At 34.6% G+C, this 27,713-nt stretch overlaps 1 protein-coding gene across 1 annotated transcript in view; it reads left to right on the forward strand.

Moving 5' to 3' along the window:
• Positions 1-567: 567 nt before the first annotated feature.
• ZNF804A (zinc finger protein 804A) overlaps positions 568-27,713 on the forward strand; it is a gene marked incomplete at both ends in the record, with an annotated part of 313,643 nt that continues 286,497 nt past the window's right edge. Inside the window, one exon of the mRNA XM_082840784.1 lies at positions 568-678. Coding sequence (XP_082696910.1) covers positions 568-678 — 111 coding nt within the window. The remainder of the gene's footprint in view (positions 679-27,713) is intronic.

Here is a 27,713-nt window from a genome sequence, read left to right on the forward strand (position 1 = left end):
GAGGGAGGCCGCGGGTGACAGATGTACTCCTCTGACAGCTCTCAGTATCAGCCCAGTGGCTCCCTGCCATTGGCTCAGTGCAATGGACCGGCAACGCCGCTCAATATAATAACACTCATGCCTGCCAGCAGCAGCAACTCCGAGTGCTGGCACCGAGAGCGGGGGATGCTGCTGCCGCCGCCGCCGCCACCGCCGCTGCCGCTCGGGCGGCTCCCGCTGCCCGGCTCCGCTCGGCCGCGCAGCCGGCATTGACTCGCGCTCCGCTCCTGGCTGCCTGGCCGGCCCCTCCCAGCCCGGGATCCTCCCGCGGGGCGAATCGCCCTAAGGCGCATTAGGAGAGAAACACAGCTGAGACGGACAGCGCGGCGAGCATGCGGAGGCGGAGGAACCTCGACGCGCACGGCAGAGGCGCGTAGTGATCCTGTCTCCGGCGGGCGTGCGAGAGAGGCGGCGGTTCGCCCTGGCGGCGGGTCCCTAGCCCAACCTCCCCGGGCCCCGGCGCGCTGCGGCTGCTGGCGCGGGGTGCCTGGAAGCGGCGGCTGCGGTGGAGGAGGCGGCGGCTGCTCCATGGAGTGTTACTACATTGTCATCAGCTCCACGCATCTCAGCAACGGACACTTTCGCAACATAAAGGGAGTTTTCCGGGGCCCTCTCAGCAAGAACGGGAACAAAACTCTGGTAATCGCTTCTGTTTTCCTCTCTCTCTCTGTCTCTCTGTCTCCTGTTTAAGAGGACATTTGGAGGATTGAGGTTATTGTGAGGATTTGGGGGTGTCACAATTCAATTTGGTTTATAATATATTCATTTTTTTGTCTTGTGAGCGTGGGGTGAGAATTTGGTGTAGAAAAAGGTAGGAATCTCAGGGAAGCTGAGATCCATGGCTTTGGTTGACACTTTCCCAACACTCGGGACCCTCCAACTCACTCCGTCCTGGTGAAGATTACCACGGTTTCTCTTTATTCGAAACAAATTATGTCAACAGGATCTCTTCTTAAGAAAGAAAAGAAAATAACCCCAACCCCAAGTGACCCTATAGCCTCTGTCGCTTTAGGAAGCTGAAGGTAATGAGGATGTGGGTGCCTCTCGTGGAGGCGGGGGGCCATGTGACTGGTGGTGCGGGGCAAGTGGCGGGACTGAGTGATGGTCTCAGAAGGAGTTTGTGTTCCGGCTGTCTCAGGAAGGACTGGCAGCAAACTTCTCTAGTGAGAAGTTGTCAGTACAAAGCTTAACTGAGTGACTCCAGAACCCCATGCCGTCAGCTTTAAGTTATTCACTCAAAAGAGGTTGGAGATAAGTGTGACGGGTGAGCACTCTGACACAGTCAGAGCCACAAGGAAAAACGTGCTAGACAAACAGAGCCCGTGCAGTCCTGGGAGGTTCTCACTGGACCACCGAGCTTCTCTTTCAGCATTCTAGTAGGAAAAGGACTCCTGACGGGTGAGAGATGTGCTGAGCATTGAGATAGTACAGGGTGATGGCCCTTACTTTTTCTTTCATATCCCCTCTTAGCTACAAAACCTCCCTGCAGAACTGACTCCCAAGTCTTGGTATCTCCTGAGAACTATACACCCAATAAAGAAAAAGGGAAGTAGAGAGAAGGCTTATTAGGCTACGTACTGCAAACAGAGTAGAGCCGAGTAAGGTGGTAATATGCAAATATATGCATCACGAAAGTCTGGGTCTATTAGCAAGCAGCACCCCGTGCCCCCCTTTTAACAAAGTGATTACTGAGCTCTGAATAGGTAGAGTTGAAGTTTAAGGACAGAGTCAATTAGTCCAAAAGTAAATACAGTATTCTTCATCTATTTTCTTTATATATCTTAAAATATGATTCTACATAAATTTTTTTCTAAATGTGCTGTGCATCTGTCTTCCAAGAATGAAAAGTTCTCTTCTGAAGTTTTAAGTGAATTCTGACATTGATGTGATTCATTTGATTATTTTCTTTTTTCCCTTGAATCTCTTGGACATCTTCCTCTCAGCTCATTTAAGATTCAAAGAAGTAGGGTTAATTTATCGCTTTTATTATTGTCCTGGATAAGATTGTTTACTGTTGTTGTTGATCAAAGAAAATACTCTTCTGTGGTCTTCCTTAGTGGAGTACTATACAGAGCAATAGGCACAGGCTAAGGTAATTATGGGAAGTGTTCTGGCTACACTTAGAGAAGTCAACTATATGTGAAGGTAATTTGGGGGAGGGGAAGCGCTTCATTTTGAAAAAAGTGTGCACTGGTTTGTTTTTTAAATCAAGTTTCACTTATGAGAAAAGGCAAACTTATTGACTGAACAAGATCTCATCTCCATAGTTATAATAATGGTGTAGGTAATAAAGCCACAGAATAAAGTTCATAGAAAAAAACATTTATTTGCCAAAGCTCAACTTGTTAAAATTCTGGTAATCTTGATTCTTAAGTCAACCTTGGGCTTCCATAAATGATTGAACTTGCTTAAGCTAATGTTTGTTGTCGGTTTGAAGTTGATTAGTTCTTTATCACTCATATTGACAAAAGGTAAGTTAAACTGTAGATCTGTCAGTTTAATCTTCAAATTAAAATAGGTGTTAAAGAGCAGCTACCTAAATGAGATGAATAAATCTAAGTATATGCAAATGTCAGAAGCAACAAACTGGGATAAAAAGGCTTAGAAATAGTTCCTATCCTATTTTATTTATGGTAAAAGGACTTATAGGGACTTCATAGCTAATCCTTCAAGATTGTGTTTACAAACTGCCCAAGTTAGTGTTTCCTGTGCAAGAGATTTACACCGACTGAAATGATGTAGATTTTTCATATATGGTTCCACTATATTTGAAACTATTACTTTAAAAAGTAATATATGTCATGTGTGGCTTTTCTATGTCTTTTGATGATTTTGTTATTGAAAAGAATGAGATTTATACCTGTCTATAACAGAAGAGATTCTAAATATATTCATAAATGAATTTTTTAATTAAATAATTTTCTATACTTATCTAAAAATGTATTTTTTACAGCAAGTAGGATGCTGTGAAGATTTATTATAAGCTAAAACTTACTATAAGCTAAAAACAGAAAACTGAACCTGAAACTTCTCAGAAATAGCAACCTTAATAAGAAACACAAATATTATCTTAAAAATATATATATACCACAATTTGAATATTTTCAAGTAAGGATTTTGGTTGTCATGTTTTTAATCCCATTTTTATAGAGTAGTAATTATGAGATCTTTTTTACTTTCTTGTCTATTTGATTTTGACATATTGTGAACTTTGCCTTTGAAGACATCATCACATTTTTGCATTTTGAAATGTGTATTAAGTTAAAAAAATTTTAATGAGTGGTTTTTTTGTTTTTTTTTTTCTTATTTCAGGAAAGCACAACTTAAAACATAAAATCCATTGAGGGATTTTTCCAAAGAAATTCCAATTAGTTTTCAACCACTAGATAACTAATGGATATTCTGAACATTTTTTAAATTCATATTTTTAAAACATTATTTTCTAGGCTTTAAAATTTTTGAACTGATTTAAGATAGGCTATAACTGTTAATACAGTGTTCCTTCAAGAATTAGAAGTTACCTATAGAATAAATTTACTTACAGAATAAAACTCATTGTTTACTGACCTTGGTTAATTGCTTTAGTCCTAAATCCAGAATGTAATCCTGCTACTCATACTGAGGATACTATCAAAATGTACAGACCTTTCCATAGATTATATTATGTCACTCACACAATAAAATTTTAAGCATACTTAAAGATTAAGCCTATTGATAATCTTGATCCTATTCTTGGGCTTTTAAATATATTCCTTTTCACAATTTTAACTGAATATACGCAAATCTCCATTTTGCAAGGTCTTACCATCAAAGAGAAAGTTCACTCTACTTGTGATGATTTCTGTTATAAATAGCATCATATGTGTGATATAGCTTTAATTCCATGGAATAAGAAATAAGCTAATATTTTATTAGTGCTCCGGAATATGTCTGAATAAGTTACGTGGTTTAATGACAATGAATAAAGTTTACAATCCATGTATTCTTATTGTTTTTCTTTTGATTATCCCAAACCACCATTGTGTATGCATCTGTTTATTAGATAAAGACATTTTGTTATATTTATGTTTTGCAGTTGATCCACAAAAGTTTTTTTGTCCTAATTATATATTTTTAAAGTTTTAATACAAAATATTAAAATATATATACTTTAATGCAGAATTTAAATATATATTTAATCACTTTTAATATGGAATTTGGAGTTTGTGGAACTTTGGAAATCATGACTAATTTGTTTATTACTTCTGTTAGTTGGTCAGCATTTTTATATTTCACAAGAGTATTATGTCTGTTTAAAGACTATGAAATTCAAAAAGAAGGAGTGCTGATTTGAGGTCAGGCAGTGAGTCAATATTATAATGCAGATTTCCTGACTCTAGACATATTTCCTTTATAATTTATATACTAAATTAGGGAATCCATAGAAATTGGTATGATAATATGGATACTGATAAAGAGATGGTATTGGTGTCATCTATTGTTTGAAGACACTCTACTTTTCCACTTGGCTTTAGGTGTGGAGAAATAGGGCCAGACTCACAGAATAATTTGAATTCAAATTTATTTTATTTCTTATCCTCCAATATGCGAACATCAATAATTTTTGTCTTGCCTAAGCCCTGTTCCTGAAGGCTGTCCTCCATTTCCAAAATATTAAGTACCAGGTTTGGCAAGAAAAGCTGTATTGATTTATTAATCAGTTATCAACATATTTGTTATTTAGTTCGTTCAGATTTATTGAGATGCTTTAATTGCAAAGCACTATTCTAGGCACCACAGGCTTTGTGCTAAGTATTATGCACTGAATATTATGTTAAGATGTATTCATGGATGCGCCATTCATTTTGAATATGTTGAAAAAATATTCACATATTTTGACAAGTTTGCAGGTTTCTTGTCACTCAAGATATTTTCATATGTATTCATTTTGAAAGTATGAAAAAATTCTGGGTTTTTTCCTTTGTGTATACAGGAGCTCACTAAAATTAGGTAGGTCTTTGAAATATACTATATGGACTTTTGTTCTAATTTTCATTATCTAATATAACAGTATTTTTCATGTCATTCCCTTACACATTTCTTTATCTCCTACAGTATATAATTTAAAAGGTTTCTCCACTCACTAAAACCCATTTATGTGGCACATTTAGGGTTGTGCATAAGACTAAAGAAACAAGTTGTTGAATTAGTGCTGCTGAAATGTTCTCATTGTTAGATTAATATCCTCAAGACAGGTCAGGGGTGAGGGTGGGTTAGGGTGAATAATATATGGCTAAATTTCCCCACTTTAAAAATTTGGTCATGTAATTAGTTATATATTTTTCCAAGTTTCTTTTACATTATTATACATTCAGTGTTAAAGACCATCTTGTGTCTCACTTTCCTGAACTTAATGTGACATATATTCTTTGCTATACTTGTTTTTTATTCTAGCAAAACTACAACATGTGTGTTTTCAGAACACATTATTGGAGTAAGGAAAATAAGATTGAAATACTGATATTATGACCTACTCAAAAATGTAAGCAGTATTTTAAGGCAAATATTGTCAAGTAACATCTGTGATTCTAACATATCTTTTTAAGTTTATCAAATATTATTTAAGTTATTTTTGATAGTTGAAAGTCAAATAGTGACATACTATCTTGTCTTTCCTTTTCAATTATGCACCAATATTTTCTAGTTTATTGATGGCTGCGATTACGTTTTTGCTGAAAATACAGATCAACAAGAGCGTTGGAGAACACTAATCCAAAGGTTTCATATAGTTGTATTTGTATTCAGGACCAAATTCAGGTTGCAGAAGTAGTTTGTTCAGTGTGCACTGTGTTTTAAAGTATTTGGGCTTCAGTGCCATTCAAAGGGGAATACACTTCACAGTTTGCTACTGTCTATACTATTTTTTACTGTTATATAAGTTTTCACTTATTTATAATACCTTACTGACCAATGAAGGCACTTGAATTTTCCACTTCTTGTTTAGTCTGAGAACCAAATTTTACATATGGGGAGACAGAAACATTTTCGTCATTCTACCCTTCATGGTACCAACTTTTAGATAGACAGTAGTCTTCCAAAAAGTTTTCTGCATATTTGTATGTTTCTATACTGTTTATTATGTATTGGTTGAACTGCTTAACAGTATTTTCCAGATCATATATCTAGGATATTATGACCTATCATAATAATTATAATATAGAAACGTGGATTTGAGGATGATGCATTTTTGCATTTTAAAATTGCAGACTTTCGCTCAGACCACAGGTGTTTTTAGTAATTTCTTGTTGTTTTTGGTCTTTTTAAAAATTAATTTTGAATGTAATTTTAGTCTTTATACTTTTGGTAAACATGTTTAGTTCATGTAACATACTTAGAAAATAGTTTTTTGAAAGTATTATACATAGGGGAAATCATACTTTTTAATAAATGTAATCATAATACAGTGTTGAAATAATTTTCTCAGCGATCCTGTTTAACAGATATTACTATTGTAGGCAACTGTTGTAATTAGGAGTTTGAGTAATCCTTCCAGAGAGAAAAAAATAGCAGTTTTAATCTGTGGTATACTGCAGCCAAAATTCATAAAGAAGTTTTTATATTTATTTTTCACTTTTTTATATTGCAAACTACAATATCAATAATTTTATTAATTCTTTCCTCTAAAAATCTTAGCCTGAAACCATTTGATCTGTTTTATCTCATCAGATTATCCTTTGCCTCTGAGAAAATTATTAACATATATACAATATTATGATGTTGTTTTCAACTAGCAAGGTTTCATTAATTTTATAAATGTATTACAGTACACTTCCTAGCACAGTATAATATAAAGTGGGGTAGTAAATAATTAAAACTCGATCCTAGTTGTCAAAATGACAAAGTCCATTACCTGATGTAGTACTCTGGACTCTTTCATAATGGTTTGGCACCATTAGAAGAAAGTTATGTACTTTTCTAAGTGTAAGTACATTTAACGTATTAAATGTTTATGATGATAGTGCCATATTCAAATTATAAGAAAACACTTTTAACTTGCATAGCTTTAGAAAAATGAGCTATGCTGAGTGTGATGACTGGTTTTATGTGTCAACCAGAATAGTACCCAGTTATTTAAACAAACACTAATCTAGGTGCTCTGAAGGTATTTTGTAGATATAGTTAATGTCTGTAATCAGTTGACCTCAAGTAAAGGAGATTACTGTCTATAGTGTGGATGGATCTCATGCCATCTGTTGAAAGACTGTAAGAGCAAAAACTGAGATTTCTTGGTGAAGAAGAAATTCTGCCTCATGACTGCAGCATCAAACCCTGCCCTGAGTTTCTAGCCTACTGACCTGTCCTACAGAAGCCCCACAAACCCACAATCAGAGTCAATCCCCAATTCCTTAAAACTCTCTTTTCCTCCCTCTCTCCCCTTCCTCTCCATGTATTCCACCTGCCTCCCCCACCACCACCCCAATTCTCTCTCCATCTCTCCTGTTGGTTCTGTTGATCTAGACCCCAAACAGTACACTGAGGATCAGTTATTACATCTCTTTTACAATAAGAAAACTCAATATTTGAAATATAAATCATATCCAATTCCAATTGGATTTAATTGGAAATAGGTGAAATTGACATTGTTAAACTATTTAGGGTTAAAATTTATAAACCTTAATATGGAATGTTTTTGTTGTTTTATAAAGGAATGTATAATAACTTTATTTTAAATATTTGCCTGGATTACTATGTATCTCTCAATCAATCTCCCTGGATCCTCCCAAAAAAACTTTTATAAAACTGTAAAATATAGTTATTCTTATCTGTTCAGCTCCAATAGCTAATCATACATGCATTTATTGTACTTGAAGAAAATCAGGCTATCTTTAAATGAGAGAAAATATTTTTAAACTTAATATCAAAAGTGTACAATTTGGTAACCCAAATTTAAGAAAGTTGGCTTTAATGGGTGGCTATGTAAAATGAAGGACTTAAATTTTACAAAACAAAAATGTTTTCATGAAAAATGCACAGAATGGTGTCAGTAACCACCAGCCAGAGACCACCAGGAACAGAGCTCTAGTTGAACCAAGCTGGACCTATTCGTACTTGTTGGAACAAGATAAACTGTACACCTTGATGCATCTCATGAAGAGGAAATAAGGGAGAGTTTTATAGGTTTTGGGATTGTGTAAGGTGATTTTGTGGAGTTTATTGAAACATTGTTTTATTCTGGATTATCCTGTGAGAAAGGAGGGCCATTCTACAATTGGTTATTTTAGTGCTTTTTCTCTAGGAGGCAAGAGGAATGGAGTGGGGGCAAAGCTGTAGTTGGTAGAGAAGCAGCTTTTGCTCATGTTGGCTGGCAGATGGGGATGTTTCATAACAAAAACAGTAGGTTTGTTTTTGTCGGTCCCCAAACATGACTGTGAAGTGGTCTTGTTTTTTCCTGCTTCCTTCATGCTCATCAATGACCTTGTCCGATGTTAGGGGACTGTGAAACTGTTTATCTTTGATAACAGAACCATACCTTACTTTTTTTTTCCTATTTATTTTATTTTTGGCTACATTGGGTCTTCATTGCTGTACATGGGCTTTCTCTAGTTGCGGTGAGCGGGGAGTACTCTCCGTTGCGGTGTGTGGGCTTCTCATTGCGGTGGCTTCTCTTGTTGTATAGCACGGGCTCTAGGCTCTCAGGCTTCAGTAGTTGTGGCTCACGGGCTCTAGAGTGCAGACTCAGTAGTTGTGGCACACGGGCTCAGTACTTGTGGCTCATGGGTTCTAGGCGTGCGGGCTTCAGTAGTTGTGGGGCAGAGGCTTCGTTGCTCTGTGACATGTGGGATCTTTCTGGACCAGGGCTCGAACCCGTGTCCCCTGCAGCAGGCGGATTCTCACCCACTGCGCCACCAGGGAAGCCCCATACCTTACTTTTTGATCTAGACAAGTTCGTAGCTGACAGTTCCCAGGGGCTGATTTTTTCTTTCTCAGATATGACATGGATGGTTGCAAAGAAAAGGGAGGCAAGACCATCAGAGAATTTCAAGGAAATGAGACCCAAAGCCGGGGAGTCTTAGGGATGAGGGAGGGAAGGAGAATGGTTGAAGATTACCGAGGTGGAGCATGGAAGACATGTGCCCTGCACTGGCACATTCTTATGAGGACTCTGGGGAGATAAAACAGTCTCCCATCTCTTAAGAGATAAAGGGGAAAGGCTTTTCAAGAGAGACAAACTTCAGCTGGTGCAAAATGCTGAAGTAAAACTTCAACAAAAAGTCTAAAGCTATAGAGATTTCATTGATAAGGGACATTTCTGAATTCAAGACACAGTCCAAGTGTTTTAGGACATGTAGGAATATAGAGAATTTTGTCATAAAAGAGGCTGTAACATAATCTCATGGAGATTGAAGTCCAGAAAATGAAGAAAAATTTGGGAATTCTGGACTTCCTGTGGCAACTGACATTACTGGGTATACAGGGTAGTATAAAACTGGTTCCGATAATCCCAGTGCAGGCAGTGGTAGCAGTGGAGCGGTGAACCACAACAGAGAGGAGTCGTCTTGGGGGGAGTGCTCAGAGTTCTTGGGATCATCTTAGACGCCTCCTATGAGACTGAATTATGCACAGCCCTATTGTGAGCCTGAGAGCTTTCTCCTGACCCTTGCTGAATTATCATGCCAGAGGGGCATGGTTAGTTCTGGTGCACAGATTTCCTCCCATATTCAGCCCCTGGGGGCGGGGGGGCAGGTGGGGTAGGTCAGTGTATTAACAGTGATTCAAAGGTTAACCCATCCAAATTGCCTTGTTTGTGTCCTTCAGATAGGAAACACCTAAAGAATTTGATGTGGAGCAAGCAAATTTTGTTTGGAGAGAATTTAGGAAATTGCCAAACACTTTGGATTATGGAAAGCAGGGAAGTTTTGGACAATAAGTAACTGAGGAGGAAGTGAGGCCAGTTACAAAAAAGGTAGGGATTTAACGACGAGTGGTTTGAACTAAATGATTTTACTTACAAGGGGTCAAGGACAGAAAGATGGGATAAAATATGGATTCTCTCCTCGTTTAATGAAAGGTCTCAAGTGACATGGTCTAGTGGCTTCCAAGGAAGTGTCAGCGGAAATACCGTAATCTTTGTGGTACTTCCTTCAAAACCTGATATTTAGCAAATCACCTCTCTTTGCTGAAATGAGACAAAGTTCCTTCATAGTAGGGAAGAGAATGGCTACTTTCACTCCAAGATTGTGTTCTTGCATCCAGTTTAGCATGCCTTTGTCAAAATATTTACTGTCATACTTACACAGTGGTTGAAAGCACACTTTATAACCAGATGGACCTGAGCCCAAATCCTAAACAGACCTCTGTATCAATAGTGAGTAAAACTTTTTGTAACCAGGATCCCAAATATCAACTCTGTACCTATATAATATTTTATATCAAATTTTTAGTGTAACAGAAATATGCAACTAGATATTTTTTGACATTAAGTGGCTCGGTAATGTCAAGACTAAAGACTCTGATTTTATTTGTATTTTTCCTACAGTTGTAAGGTGGTTAGTGCTCCAGCCATCACATCTACATTCTAAGCTAGAAAAAATGAGTAAAGAGGAAGGACAAAAAGTTGAATTTTTTTTTTTTAAGAAATCCCACTCAACAGTGTTGCTTATATCTCTTCTGCTGGAGTTGTGTCATAGGACCACTCCTAAGTGCAGGGAAGAATGGGAACATGATTAATTAAGCCAGGCACATTGCTAAGCTCAATAAAATCAGTGTTATGTTAGTAAGAGAAAGAGGTAACTGATCAGACAAGAGAAGTCTACCACAACTGGTCACTAGCTTTATGACCTTGGTCAAGTTCACCTTTCTATCAGTTATATTATCCTTAAATGGAGGTGATACATAATACCTACCTAGAAAACAGTTTTGCACATCAAGTGAGATGTGCAAGTAAAATAATTTGCACAAGGTTTGACCCTAATAAACTCCCAATAAATGAGGGTAGCTATTGACAATATTTCATACTGGAACATTCATATCTAGAATCTCATCTATTCAATATATATAAATTTACATAATTTGGACACTTTTAGTGTTGAACAATATCAACGTTTCCTTTTTGTTTTCCTGTTTACCCATGGCACTCCTTACATATTTATCTCCACCCAAGATTCACAAAATCTCCTCCTTTAGAGGAGGGATTGGGCCCTAGTTATTACAGTAGATAAAGAAATGAAAATCTTATGGAAACCTTAAGATATAAGACATTCTTTTGTCTCATAAAGTTTGTGGAACTATACTCTGTACTCCTAGGAAGCTGGCTGTTTAGGAAAGCTTAGAATTTCTTTTAATTCTCTTCAAGAATGATTTCAGTAGCTGTGATTCCCTTGCAATGTCTTGGATCACTGCAGCTCTGGTATTACAAAATTAATATTTACACTAGGGGGCGGCATAACATTTCCTCTTGCTCTCGTATACACAGGTATAGTAAATAATCATGCATTAATAAATTTGTCAACTATAGGGTTACCACAGTTTTACTAACTAAAAGTCACTTTAAAATTTTACCGACCAAGAAATCAATATGGAAATGCAAAATAGATGTGATGTATTTGCTATATACTTTATTTGTGTACTTCCCCAAGTAATTATTCTTGGCCATTCTCTACCTCAGTCACATGTGATACGTATAGTAATATGGAGGTAGCAGAGAGTTGGTGTGTAACCGTGCCTTACTAGATTATCACTCTTGGCTGTAAAAGTATCAGTTTTCACTCTTGAAGTGGATATTTTGGTTTCTTTTGAGTACTTTCAACGTACTAGACTTATGATTCTTTTTTTTTTTTTTTTTTCTGTACGTGAGCCTCTCACTGTTGTGGCCTCTCCGGTTGCAGAGCACAGGCTCTGGACGTGCAGGCTCAGTGGCCATGGCTCATGGGCCCAGCTGCTCCGCGGCATGCGGGATCTTCCCGGACCGGGGCATGAACCCGTGTCCCCTGCATCGGCAGGCGGACTCTCAACCACTGCGCCACCAGGGAAGCCTCAGATTTATGATTCGTAATGCCCAATTTATGTCATAGTTATTTTATAATTGTCATAGTTAATTTATAATTACATTTGATTGACATTTTCATGGACTACATTATTAAGCAAAATAAAAGTGGATGGTGATGACCATTTGTTAAAACAAGAATAGCTATAACGCAAAATAAAAATATGTGAAATTGTGAAATCTAACCCTTATTTTCATGATTGCCACATGTGATATTACAGAATAGTTAAAAAATATCTGAGACTCAAATTTCCCAGTTCTATTAAAATTTAATGGAATTTCCTCCATAGAAATTGGGATTAGATTTCTTAGGGAAAACACACACATTACATAAAATAACACAGACTGTTCTGCTTGTGTTACTAATCACTGTGAAATTATTGATACAACATGAAAGATGTAATTTTTTATGGATCAGGACTTAGAGGAGTTGATATTATGATACATGCTTCTACTCAAAAACTCACAAGGTTTTTTCTAGCTAGAATAATATTAATAAAATTTCAGCTGTTTCATGGTACATATTGCTGTCCTGGAGAGCCACATTTAAGACAATATGTTACCATATTATTCCACAGTAAATGGTTAGTGAAGTAAATAGTAGTAATAGTAATAATAACAATAATAAAGAATCAAAACAAATTGATCCCCTTTGTACAGTGCCTAGCATAGCTGTAAGCATAATTTGATGATGTAAGAAAAAAACTAGAGACAGAAGATATTGTTTACTTATAATGTTAAATTACTGTAATTAAAATACTATATCAGTAATTAAGTTCAGATATGCTATAGTCTGATTAATTATTCACCTTCTAGGCATTAAACATGCCAACTATTTTGACTTATTAATGAAGTGCCAATACAATTATGTCAACTACAGAAACTATAGGTCATGTGAGAAATTCTTCTCTCTTTTCTCTCAGTACCCTACATAAAATAAGTACAATATCTATTCTTGGACACAGGCAAAATAGACATGTACACACACAGCAAAATTATGTACAGGTATGCTCTCTCTCTCTCTCTCTCTCTCTCTCTCTCTCTCTGTCTCTCTCTGCCCCACCCCACCCCGCCTCCCCCCCTTCCTTCTCTTCTTCTTTCTCTCTCTCTAACTACTGTCTTGCTACACCCCCACTGTAGTCTAGAAAATCAGAGAGCATATTGTTTTTCCAGTTTCAGCCTGTCTGCATGTTTGTTTCTCAGGAAGTACATAGAATTATACTAGTAGTTCTGGCCATGTCCAGAGAGCAAAACAATCATTTATTTGAAAAGCAATTAAGAACTCCTCTTCCCCCTATCTCAGCCACTGAATATAATATCAGAGATCTGAAAATAATACTGGTAAGATTTTGAGAAATCTGAAGCAACTCAGTGGTCAAAGTTCCACTGTATGGCCACAATCCTAGGAATTAAAAATAAATAGAGGAGAGAGAGAGAGAGAGGGAGGGAGAAAGAAAGGAAAAAGGAAGGAAGGAAGAGAGGGAAAGAAAGATCATTAGTTCTTCTTAATCAGTAAAGAAGAATATAAGCTAATATATGAATGTATATCAATTTAAATAATTAGATGATGGTACATTCGGGTTTGCCTGGGATAATCCCAGTTTAGATTGTTGTCCTGGCATGGTACCGCCTTTAACTCTTAGAGTTATTCTGATTTGGATGGTAATCTATATGGGCATTCTGCTAAATACAGAAACCTCCGGAGTGACAGGAATCTGCCTGAATTGATTCCCCGTTGTCTATCCTGTCTTAAAACCTACATTCCTTTAGAATTTGTTGATTCTTATGAGAATGGTATCTACGGATGATGTGTTTAATGTGCTACTTTGCTATTTTTTCAACAACCCTAAGTCCTATTATACGCAGTGATAAAAGAAATGTAGTTATTCTTTCTCCCCACCTTTTGGCAGTTTGAGTTTAGCCACATCGTGGAAGAAGGGATATTCAGAGGCAGGAGGATGCAAAGGCACAGGGTCAATTGGAGATCGCTTGAGGCAGCTGCAGTACAGTGAAGAGGTGAAGGGAGCCACAGTGAGTTTCCACTGGCCACATACCAGCCAAGCCTTGTCAGTGAAAAGTTCCTGGGGCTGAAGAGCCAGCTGCATTGTTCCAAGTTGACTATTTTAGTGGCAGAAATTTGCCCAAGCATTGCCAGTTTTGGTTCCTCGACAAGCCTCATTCAACAGGGTCACCTTTGAATCTGTCAGCTACCTAATACTCTTCCAATAAATGTATTTTATGCTTCATTTAATGAGTTAATTTTGGTTATTTTTAGCTGAGAAGCCTGACTAGAATTAGGACAACTGTAGAACTGCAGTTTTTTTTTCCCAAGGATGTGAAACATTTTGCTGGGTTTTACATCTAGAGAATTTTGACAGTGTTTCACTCTCTCCTTTGCTTCCCATCATTCTCCTTTTTTATGGAAGGGGTTCAGCCTCCGGAACTAGAGAGACCTAGGTTTAAATTCTGGCTTTGTAAGCTGGGCCAGTTATTTAACCTCCCATGTTCTGTTTCTATATCTATATCTACAGATAACAAAAATTTTAATTCATTTAGTTCCTGCTATACACCAAGTGTTATTTTAAACATATTACATAAATTATACATAATTTCTGCTGAAATGCTTTGAAATGGGTACGTGTGAACAGGATTACTCTAAGCATAAAATAATATAAGGGAATTCTCTACTTCAGTGACTGGCACATAATTAAAGTTATTATTTTTTCCATTACTGATACTTAAAGAAGGCTTGTCCTTCCTCCTTTTCAAAGCCAATACATGGACTTGTGCTTCTCAGACAGAACATGAGAGATGCCAAATGAATAATAGGGAGTATAGGTACTTTAGGGATTCCAAAGAAAAATAGTCCAGAGAATTGATCATACAATTTAGCATCTATATATGGTCTATGAGTGGATTGCCTAGTTTATCCTATGCAGGAAAACTGAAGTTCTCTGGCATACAGATACCAAACTAGATGATCATAATTATCACCTGAAGATTTAGAAAATAACAAAATCCTGGACTTCACTTCATAGCTACTAAATCTTAATATCAATGGTTAGGTCCAGGAATCTAGCTTTCCTAAGAGCCACCAGATGACTCTCACTGTTCTAAGGTAAACTGCATCTGGCTTGGTATCAATGGTCTTGTTCCAGAAAGATGTTCGGATGTCACACATTCATACTTAGTATGAGAGATGAGGCCCTGTTCTCATCCTTTCTTAGGTTCTCTGCCAACAGTCCGCCTCATCCCACCCCTGCCCTCAAATAGATCCTCTGGAAAGCTAGCAAAAATGCATTTGTTTCATTGTAAAGGAAAATGAAATTAGAATAAAAGTTTAGTTGGAAAATAATTAACGGATATAATCTTAAAATTTAATAGAGTACAACATCTATAGAAGGAATGAAAATGTAAGACTTTATGTCATAAGCAGAAAAAATTCTAGTCCTAGGTTCAGCCTCATGAGACAATTTAGTTAACTTAGCCGATTCCCTTTTCAACCATGCTTTGAATATATTAATTCATGTAGAAAGTAGTGGTAATAATGCATTTCATAGTATTTAATAGTTTTCCATGTATGCTGTTTTTTTAATCATTGTGTTGAGTAGCAAAGCAAATGGTTGAGCTAGTAAACAGATAAACATCAGGTACAAAATAAAAGATGTAAAGGTAAATAGCTTTATGAAATGCAGGGTGATATTATGTACTTTTATGAAAAGTATATCAAAGATTTAACATTGATAGCTTGGATTTATAAATAAAATCACATATCATAATTACATTCTTATTAAATCAGATGATATACCTCAATTACCTTTGAGATTCAAATTCAGTTACATATTTTATTTCTAAATTTTGCATAGGTATTCTTAAGTTATTGCTTACATGTATGGGATTTCATACTTGTAATCCATGTTTATCATTGTTTAGAATTTTTATTTGTAATGTGATTGTGATACCATCCGAATCAATTTTTATAATTGCAGTTGTGTGATTGAGTCAGTTATTTAATATAGTTTTGATAAATCATCTCAATATCTATGATTAATCTTATCTAAAACATGTTTTCAAATTGTATTTTCAAATCCTAAGAAGAAATCTACTCATTTAATGAAAGTTTTCAATTTTTGAGCACTTATTCTCTCAGGTCTAGTGCTAAAACTTATATAAAATATTTCATTTAATTATTTCAGAAACTCTTTAATTTGGTACTATTACGATTACCATTTACAAATAAGAAGACTTAGTTTTTAGAACTTATCAAGGCCATCTGTGTTGTTTTTGATTCATAGCTGTCTTGTGAACACTGTAGATCTAAATGGATATGAACACTGAGATTTAACATATGTATGTCCATGTCTATTCCATTTCGTTTAGTTTAGCACAGAAATAATGAACACCTCATTCTCATATCCTAGAATAAATATATGACTATGCCCAGTTATAGAGATTCAGAATTGGGAAATCTATATATAAATTCTTAACTATTTCCCCCAAATATCATGGTTTTATTCTCAATAATGCTTTTTTCTTTCATCTCTCTAATTGTTCTAATTTGCATTATTGCCCATTTGTTTGCTTATAAATTGTGTTCAATGAAGACAATTTCATGTTCCTTTTTCTTCTTATAGGTAACTGAACAGAAGCTAGTTAATTAGATTAAATAATTTAAGTGTCAGATGGTATGTTTTTGTTTTTATATATATTATATAGCGCACAAAGGCAGAAGAAAAGAGATTATTTAGTAAAAGATATGGTTTTAGTAAAATTCAGGGCTTAAGATATTTTTTATACTTTCAATTCACTTTGCAATTTCTACCCCCAACTTTTTTCATTCCTAGTGTTTGCAATCTTCTCTTTACTAACTATTAAGAGTAATAAAAGTTTTCAAACTAAAGCAGATAATAAATTATTTGCAAGTCGTTTATAGCTGAAAGAGCACCATCGTTTTCCAGCCTGTATTATTGGGTTTTTCATTTATAGGAATAAGATAAGAGAAGCTGTACATTTTCTAATTGCTGGGCTTTGCAGCGCACGTTTGTAGAGGGTTGGCTTTCAGTTTTAGGCAGTTCATAATGTGTAGGTTATCCTCCCATCTTTCTCAGAAGATTATTTTCAGGGACAGTACAAGAAAATGAAAGGATCTGAAGCCTTTTAATATATTTTTTGGTGAAATGCTGGTGCTTCTAAATTTATTTTCCCTTAATTGCTGGCATGCTGCAGAGGAGAGGAACAAGGGATGGGAAGGGCAATGAGAAAAGTACTCTGTGATGTGTGAACAGAAAGGAGCCTCTGAGCAGCCCTTTGGTATGATTTGTAAAGAACTTTCTACTCAGTCCTCACCTGTTTGGTCCAAGACTAACTAAACTGCGTGTGTGTGTGTTTTCAAATTAAATGTTGTTATAAGCTCTTCTGGGGTATCTGGGATCTGAAGAGAATAGGAACATTTTTAAAGATTAACGATGTCTTTATGCTGAGAAAACATTATAATAACTTTTTGATATAGAGAATAAAGGAAGTCAACCTAGTTCATTACAAAACAGAAGCTAGAAACAAAAACTGTATGGTTAGAAGTAAAACTGATAATAAGTAGAATCCTTAGAGTGGAGACTCACAAGATAATAGCATATCCCTACATCACATTTCTTTTAAGTTCATTTTTATATAAATATGTATTTGTAATATAAAAAGCATATGATTTTTAATCAGGCAGGTACCATTATTACCTCCATTTTACTTATGAAAAATTGAAGAGAATCTATGGATCTTGCCAGAGATTATAAAAGCTTATGAGTGGTTCAGCCTAATTTTGTCTTAAGTTGTGTTACAGTCACAACCACAATAAGTGGTAGCTATTTATATAAATTTTTATAACAGTAATGCTATAAGCACTTCTGTTTTACAAAGAATACTATAACTGAAAGGTCAGTTAAGTATACAATGCCAATTTTATATATTATTTGCAAAATACGAATATGTATTTTGCATTTTACATTCTACCTTTAAAACTGTTTATGATTAAATCTATACATAATAACAAAGACATCTCAAATTAGAAATCAAATATACATTTCCAAAATTAAGTATACAAGTATTCCCAGGGGAGCATATATTGTAGCTTTTATATTATAAATTTTAATTTTATATCACATAATTATATAGGTTTGTTGGAGAATCAATAGTGAATACTTTGCTAAATTAAAAATACAAACTATTAAAGACAGTTTGTATAAAAACATTTGAAGAACAGAATAATCACATTTAATCATAATTTGTTGAGCTATTGTCTATAAACCCTGATATCTATCTTGCATGCCAAATATTGTACACAATGAATTTAGAATTCATTAACTTTAATACAAATTCAGAGGGACAAACTGTGTGACAGAGATCTCTACAAATATAAAGGAAAATACATTGCTTTATTTTCTGTTAAAAAATTGCTAGTTTTGCAAATTGATTCACAAAAAAAGAGAAAGGGACAAGCTATGATTTTCACTGGAAGGAAGACTATCTATGAAAATAAGGTTGTGTTTTGCCAGTAGATAGGAAGCTAAGTGATTTGATTTTTATTTTAGCAATTATCTCTCATTAAAAATTTGCAAATGGACTCATCTATTTATTCATCAAATATGGATTAAGCAGGGTAGTAACATGATCTGATGATTTTCCCTTTCTTCTCTAGTAGTTGCTTAGTCATCAGGGTGTGGAATCACACCTATTCTCCTTGCTTGAGCAAGTTGAAAGTCATCCTCAAGGAGAGGATGACAACATCTTAAGTGGAGAGATAGGAAAACAGAATTTCAAATGGAAGACAACAAATAGTAAATAAAATAAGAGATATAATAGACATTGTGCAAAGAAGAGTTGTAATTATTGGTAAGATAAAAAGTGTCATAATTACTTGATCAATTTCGTTAGCTACAAACATGAACACCCTACAGATATTATTATAATTTCAGAATCCAAGGAAAAGGGTAGACTGTTATTTTTAATTATAGTAAATATTTTAAAAGACGGTAGTTGTCATTGATTTCACAATTGAGTATTTGGATTTTAATGGATTTAATTTTTCTATAAATTTAATTTCTAGTTATCAAGAACAGTGAATAGATGATTGGCACATAAGTAGGTAGATAATAGATAATGACATAGACAGAAGGAACAGACAAATACACACTGCTATTAATTTCTGTCAATTTTGAAATTTTAGAAAAATTAGAAAGTAAATATCATATATACACATATAAAATACTCTTGAAGTTTTGTTCTATTTCCCCAGACATTTTTTTCCATGTCTAATTTTATTTAGAATCATTTAGAAAAGCTACTTTCCAGATTAAATATTTTTCTTTCTATTTTTAACAACACTATCAGATAATTTTTTAAAATATTTAGGTACTTAGGATCAAAATTTAGAACACTGACAATTTTCTGGTAAAATACCTTATAAATTTGTATATTAGTCTCAGTAACACATTATTTTCCATTATCAGCATTTACATTAATAATTACATTGTCCATATATTTGCATAAATTGTATATCTTTCATCTATATTTCTAGATGGACAAGTTGACATAAGTCAAAGAGAATTGGATTTAGGATTTGAAGACCAAGTTCCTGTCTAATTATTCTGTCTAATTAACTAAGACTTAGTTTCTAGATAATTATATGTGATGCCTGAAAGAGTATTTATCTGCTCTGAGGTACATGTATTCATTTATTTCTATATTCCTGTAATACATATTGATTAGCTCTATGTATCAGATTCTGTACTAGGCACTATTAATACAATGGCAGGCAATTTAAAGACTCGGTTCTTTGCTTCTAGAACTGTCTAATACAGTGGTCTCTAAAGTGGGGTGCATGCACCCTAGAAAGTGTGCAATATACTTTATAGGGAACAAGTAGAAATATGAAAAATAATCTTTATGTTTGTGATTATCTCATGTTAAAATGTTTTTATAACGTTTTATACTATGTAGAAATGCATGTTTGTATTGGTATATTAGCTGGAAAGTCTTTTGTTAATAGGATTGTGCTATCAAGCAAATTCAGAGACTGGATTAGTATAAGGAAAAGAGTTGAATGAAATGAAAAATTTTATTATAGCCAAGGACAATATAATTTTTAAAGAAAGACTGAAAAATTTTTTGGCTTGGACATTTTGAAACATCACACACTTGATGTCCCCTGTAGTTTTATAATTAAGCATCAGTTTATACATAGTATGTTCTAGACACATTTCCAAGCAATTTGTTTGAATTAACACATTTAATCTTCACAGCAACCCTGTTTGGAAGGTATTCTGATTTGTAAGTGTCATTCAAATTCAGGTAATCTGTCTCCAGAGCAAGAACTCATATTTGCTATGGGAGCCTGTCTCTCACATGTCAAGTTTATTGATAGAGTGCAGTGATAATAGCAGATCTGGAAATAAGTATACTATTTGTAGTTTTAATCTATTTTTCATTATTGCATATTTATATTATGTCATGAGATAGGCAGTCTTTCTATTCTTGTGAAGTACATCTTTCCCCACAGCGTTAATTTATGGTTTTCTGATTGTGTCCTTTTGAAATGCTATTTGAATAGTCATTAGAGATTGAGTCAGATTTAAACCTTACAATGTGCTGAGCACTGCATCAGGACCTGGAAAAATGGAGCCTGTTGAGATAAATTCTCTACACCAATAGGAAGCTCAACTTTGCACTGAATATTAATATAACATTTAAAATTATATGTAAAATGTTGAATGAAAAACCTGCCCCCCCTCCTTCAGTAAAATTTCACTCTATTTATTAAAACTGATTTATATTTTATATACTTTGGGGTATATCAAACTTATTTTGGTTTTTATGTCAATTTCAATAGTACATAAAGTATTATTAAATCAGTGTTTAAGTTGCTTTCAGAAAGCACTGAGAATTTTATATATTTTGTATTGAAACCAAATATTGACAAGTGTTTTATGTGGCTTAAGTTATAAGTACCTATTGTGGGTTAGGTGCTAGAAATGTAATAGTGACTAAAAGCACACAAGTTCTCTGCCCTCATGAAACTTATGGTCTAGCAGGAAAGGTAGGTGTTGATCACTAAGTGTGTTGTATTAGGTCCCTTGAACTGCCATAACACAGAACCACAAACTGGGTGACTTATATCAACAGAGTTTATCCTCTCACAGTTCAAGGCTAGAAGTAGGAAATCAAGATATTGGCAAAGCCATGCTCCCTCTGAATCTCTAGGGGATGGCTGTTCCTTGCCTCTTCTAGCTCATGTAGCTTCAGGCATTCCTTGGCTTGTGGCAGCAGAACTTCAATATCTGCCTTCATCTTCATGTGATGTCTTTGTTTCTCTGTGTATATGTCTCTGTCTTCAACTGACATTCTCCCTGGGTGTCTTTGCTTCTTTTCTTGTGAAAACACAGGTCATTATTGGATTAAAAGCCCAACCTATTCCATCTTAATCGTCCTAAATAATTACATCTACAAAGACCCTATTTGCAAATAAGGTCATTCTGAGATACTGAGAGTTAGGACTTCAACATATCTTTTTGGAGAACACAATTCAACCCATAATACTTATCATTGCAAACTATCTTAAGTGCCATGAAGGAAAGGTACAAGCAGAATGAGAGCATGTGCAATGGGGAATGGATCTAGTGTGGAATGTAAGGAATGTGGGATTCAGTCAGAGAAAACAGAATGGGCATGTGACTTTTGGAGAGAGGAAGCTCAGCATCTTTAAGAAACTGGAGGAAAACCACTATGACTAGAGATTGAGGTCTTGGTGAGGAGTTGGTGGAGATGAGACAATAGCAGTGCGTAAGTCGAGAAAAAGCAAGATATGGGTTTCCTTATGAAGGTGAACTGAGCAAACGATCTAATTGCATTTTGAAAATATTGATTCAGCTCAGTGTTGGAAAAGATAGCATGAGGAGGGTACAGTAATGGATGCAGACACAGCAGCTAAGGGGCAATTGCAGCAGTCTAAGCTAAAATGGCTTGGATTAAAAGAACATGTTCTGAGAGATGTGTACAGCTTTAAGATACATATACTAAACAAAATCAACAGGATGTATTATAAATGGTATGTGAGGAATGAAATCAAAAGATGTGCTGAGAACGCTCCTAAATTACTCTCTTATAGCATGTACAAGTATGAATACCACTCACTGGCATAAGAGCTAGTGATATAAATATTATAAATATTATAAGTGTGTTTTTAAACATGTTGAACAAGAAGTACTTTTCACAAATATTTCAGGCACGTAGTTAGATACACAGATTTAGAGGTCACAAATAAGGCCTGGGTGAGGAGATATATGTTGGTAGTAGCTTTCCCATCTCTACCTGAGGACCAGGCCTGGGATTTAGAAAGGACTTATGATGTGCACTATTGGATAATCTTTGGACACAAAGCTAGACCTTTACTTCTTTAGTGAAATTAATTCCACCATCATTATAAGTTTTCAGTAGAAAAGAGAATTCTGCTCTTTTTTTCCACTTTGAGTTGTAAGTTGACTCTTCTTTTCCAGTTAATTCTTAAATTCATTATTATCTTATTCATTTTTGTCTTAAATTCTAAAAGAGGAGATATGATGTCTTCCCATGGACATTCGTTTATGCTGTATCTGTAGAGATTACCAGTGACTTTCAAAAACAAATCCTCTTTGGAGGATGCTTTTCAGGTCTGTGATACTAAGTGTATATGAACAACACAAAAACACTATAAATGAAAGATCTAATTGATTTGTAGAGGATGTGTGTGTGTTTGTGTGTGTATTTTAAGATCAACTAAGAGTGATTCACTTTAAATTATTCTTAGAGACTAATTTAAATAAATAAGCATAAAAGAAAACCAAGGAAGGAAAAGGATCTAGAACTAGGAAACATATTCTAAAGAAAATCTTTAGTAAATGGAACACCATTCAATTATTGCCTATAAAGCAAACTAGAAAACAGCGTTTGAAGAAGGGGGTATCCACATGACAAATATGTGATACTGCATTGAGAAACCAGGAATTGGAACAATCTGTTCCCCCTATCAATAGCAGTACTACACAAACTAAAAGGCATATGCTGTTAGACAGACAGAAAAAGTCATTCTCTTTATTTGCTGGAAAAGTGAGTAGTGGGTATGTGAGCAGAGAGTACTTTGTAGTGTTCTGTTCTTTATTCTAGCCATGGAAGAGGTAACCAAAAGTTGAAACATTATCAGCTGTTCCTTAATCAAAACCCATATAGTATTGTGTATGTAAGACTTCACACTCAAAATTCAGAAGTAAATGAAAGGTTAATATTTATAAAATATTAAGAGAATGAAATACTGTGGGCGTTACAAGATGTTAGAAATAAATTTTTTAAAGGAAAAGTCTGACAGGAAATAAGAAACAAATGTGTACTTTAATGCCTGCATGAAAGAAAAAACAAGCTCTCAAATATAAAATAAACAGAGAAATATTCCCTAACTGTGCACCTTTTGCTTTGGATAAAGCTATTGTATTCAGAAGAATAGTTAACAAGATTTGGAAAAAATACAGAAATTATTCAAGACTTCTTGAGTATTTTGTGTTGTTCTACTAAATGTATGTAAATTCTAAACAAGGACATGCCACATTTTTTATTTTCGTTATGTTAGTTGTTCCAAGAAACATTTGTTTTATTGACTTTTGTGTATTTCTTAGGATCAGATTAATGGTTGTCAAAAAAAACATGCCAAGTTTTCATAATTTAGCCTGCTGAGCATTACGATAATACACATTTTTTAAAGTAATTTAATATTTTATTTATTTATTTATTTTTGGCTGGGTTGTGTCTTTGTTACTGTGCTCAGACTTTCTCTAGTTGCAGCAAACGGGGGCTACTCTTTGTTGTGGTGCGCGGGCTTCTTATTGTGATGGCTTCTCTTGTTGCAGAGCACGGGCTCTAGGCACACGGGCTTCAGTAGTTGCAGCACGCTGGCTCAGTAGTTGTTTTTCGTGGGCTGTAGAGCGCAGGCTCAGTAGTTGTGGCACATGGGCTTAGTTGCTCTGAGGCATGTGGGATCTTCCCAGACCAGGGCTCGAACCCATGTCCCCTGCATTGGCAGGTGGATTCTTAACCACTGCGCCACCAGGGAAGTCCAATAATACACATTTTTAAAAGATGATGTCCAAACCCATTATTTAACACAACTGGAAGGCCATTACATTTGAAAGCATGATTGTCATTATAGTGTCCATGATCTTAAACACACACACACACACACACACACACACACACACACACCCCCACACACCCCATATGGAATATGTGGCAAATGTCAATAGCAAGATTATGAATGTTGGATTATGAATGGTGGATAGGTTAAATGCAAATCATTACTCAGATATGACATTCCACTAGGCCCCAAAAGTTAAGTAAAGAATCTGACTTTAAGGGGAAAACATAATCAGGAGACACTTACAGAACAGTATCAAGAAATCAATATGTTTATTTGGACAATCAGCCAAACAGGCTGAGGATTCTTAGATATGTCTAGTTGTTCCAGGAGTCTTAACAGTCATGTCAGGATTCCCTGTAATTGGTTGACAAGAGTAGTTAAAATAATGCTGGTCCATTGACCATTTGTAATTACCAGATTAGGTAATTGTAGATTAAAGCAGTTTGGGCTCCCGTTTTATTCAATACTATAAGAATGGTTGTGCAACAATGTTAATGCACTTAATGCCTGTGAGTTTTGTATATTTTACCACAATAAAAAATAGGCCTAAAAGTGCTATAACTATGTAGTCTAGCTGTAAATACAATGCTTCTAGCCTTCTGTGGAAGTTTCTCATCTCACTTTGGTACAAGTATAATCTTAAGTATCTAAATTCCAGTATTCCCATGAAAATATACATACATGTCTCCATGTGAGGGATGTAGTAAGTCTGTGTCATATTTTTGCAGAGACCAGCAGTGAATATAAAAGACTGAGTTCATGTGCCAGCTTGGATTACTTACAATCTGGAGAAAACACATACTTTCATATGTTTTTGAATTATTCATAATGTAAGTTCCAGGTTGTAATTAAAAAATGGGACTCCATCTGTAGTGTTCTAACTTGTAGAATTCTATAGTAGATTTCTTTCCTTCTACGAGGACCTGCTATACTTTTTCTTCCTAAACATCTATTTCCCGTTTGTTTTAATTATGCAACATTCATCATGAAAAGTTGGTACCATTCAGAAATAATTTCTGACATTTATAACAGGGAAGAATAGCAGCTGATTTAATTAATGATAAGTAATGCTGCATTGTAAAGTTTGAAAAATCTACCACTTTGGTGAATGGGGGTGGGTGAATGGCATGTAAACTGCTTCTGCATATTGGATTTCAGTATTTTATTACTTATAGCACTAAGTGATTGTTCCATCTGTGTTGGGAATGTTCTCCTATTGCTTCTAGTCATTAAAATAAGCAGGATACTTTTATTATAGCAAATGATACTTATGGTATTAGCAGAACAATTCAATCTTTCAGATGTCTGAGTTTTTAATTCAAGACCATCCAGATGAAACTATTAAGGATCAAGCTGATGGGGGGGAAGACAGACATGATAATAAACGTGTGTCAATTCTAATAATACAGTGTGAGGAATATAATTTTTAATTTTATATTTTATAAAAATGTCAGTTGCCAGATTATAAAAAAATTGTTAAGCGCTTATTATTGCTTTTCTACCTTTCTTTTTTCCACAAGAGATTCTATGTGTTAAAATTCATTGGAAAAGTATAGTAAACTTGAAGCTTTAAAATTACTGTATAATGTAATATTTTACATTCAGGTTGATAAAGAACAGTTATCATCTGGATCTTATCAAGATAACCTAGAAAGTGACTTATTATTCTTGTTACATACAGATGAATACAACATAAATAAGTTGTTATTTATAATGAAAAATAGAACACACAGATGGATGTAGAAGTAGATAAATAGCTAAAGAGGCACAATTTTAAGGTGAACAGATTTTCATAAAAGATTTTCATTAAGATTTTCATAAAACTTGTTTCAAACTACTTAGCTTTTATAGTATAGGGTTGAGTGGAATAAGTTAATGTATATGATATTATTTTATTACCATTTTATCCGTTAGTAATATGTATAATCTTGCATCAATTTATTTTGAGCAATATTGCTAGTATTTACCATTAATATTATTCCTTGAGATGAATTTAAAATAAAAATTAAACACAACTTATTTTATTTGAATTTTCATACAACTAAACAACAGCAGATCTCCTAACAATGAGGATTTCTTAATATACAATACTTGGAGGGCAGAATAGTTTTACAGTCTTTTTGCTTATAATGGCCTAGTTTCTGTTGTAGTGATTAAGTTGTATTTTGAGTTCATCTTCAGTAGTGTATTGCCAGCATTGTATGAAGTAAAAATGTTCATTTAACAGATCTCTACATGCCATTCTTCTGTTTTAAACTCTATTAAAGACTATAAAAACTATTGAGTGAATTTGTGCTTTTAGAAATTTTAAAGCTATTTCGGATACTTAATACCTGATATAACTTAGAATCCACAGTTTCATCCTAAACTTAATAACCTTGGAAAATAGTTTTTCTTTAGCCATGTGAAAAGATATATACATTTTACCATAAAAATTATTTCTGCATCTGAATTACATAGAAATAGAATACCTCCAATGTTCAGAATATGTACTCAACAGTTAAGAAATGATTATGTTTATCTATTAATGCTGTTCTCTTTACAGTTTTTTGTAGTGTCACAAATCCGGAAATGACATCTTTATGACTGAAAGTGAGAGCATAGACCCTAGCCACTGTATTTGATTACCAAAAGATCAGTTTTAAAACAGATCCACAATGTAGAATTAAACAACTAGTGTACCTTAAAAGTATTTTGATAGAAAGAAATTATACTAATAGGAGTTATTTTTCTTTCCTTCAGTTGGTCATTTATACAAATAAACAGTTTTATGTTGTAAAAATTAAGATGACTATCAGCAGAAAAGACATTCAAATACAATCATATATCTGTGTTATATAACATCAGAAGATGAGAATTAAAGCCCATTAACAATAAATGCATATTTCTTTATCAATAGATAAAGTTATAGTATCTCAGATGGGTCTCTACATGAAATCTCTCCCAGTGTCTAATTTAGCTCCAATTACAATGAATAAACATTCAGTTAAACAAAACACGTGTTTTAAGATGGTGCTTAATGCTAGCAATCTAGTCTGGTATAATGCCAGTGGCAGAGAAGCCTAAATAGGAAATTCATTAATTATGCTCTGTTTACCATTTTATTGTCAACTCTTATCACTAAGATGATCTATCTTGACTACTCTAGTTACTGCATGAAAGTGAATCATAATACAATTGAATTTAATCAGTATATCAAAATTTTTTATTTGTGCCTTTTCTAGAAAGAGTAAATATGTTGACTTATTGTTATCTAGAATGAAGATGAATTTGTATTCCATTTTAATTATATATCTCTCTAATTAGTTTGCTTTTGAGAGCTGTTTTGTTACACAGAAACACTTTGTTACTTAAACACTTTACATTTTTACTGAAAACTTTCACATCTGTGTTCCATTTTTCCCTAAACAAATTGTATTATTTTTCAGAGATCTTGCCTTGAAA

This window comes from Leucopleurus acutus (assembly GCF_964270905.1).
Source record: "Leucopleurus acutus genome assembly, chromosome: 6".
Lineage (NCBI taxonomy): Eukaryota > Metazoa > Chordata > Mammalia > Artiodactyla > Delphinidae > Leucopleurus > Leucopleurus acutus.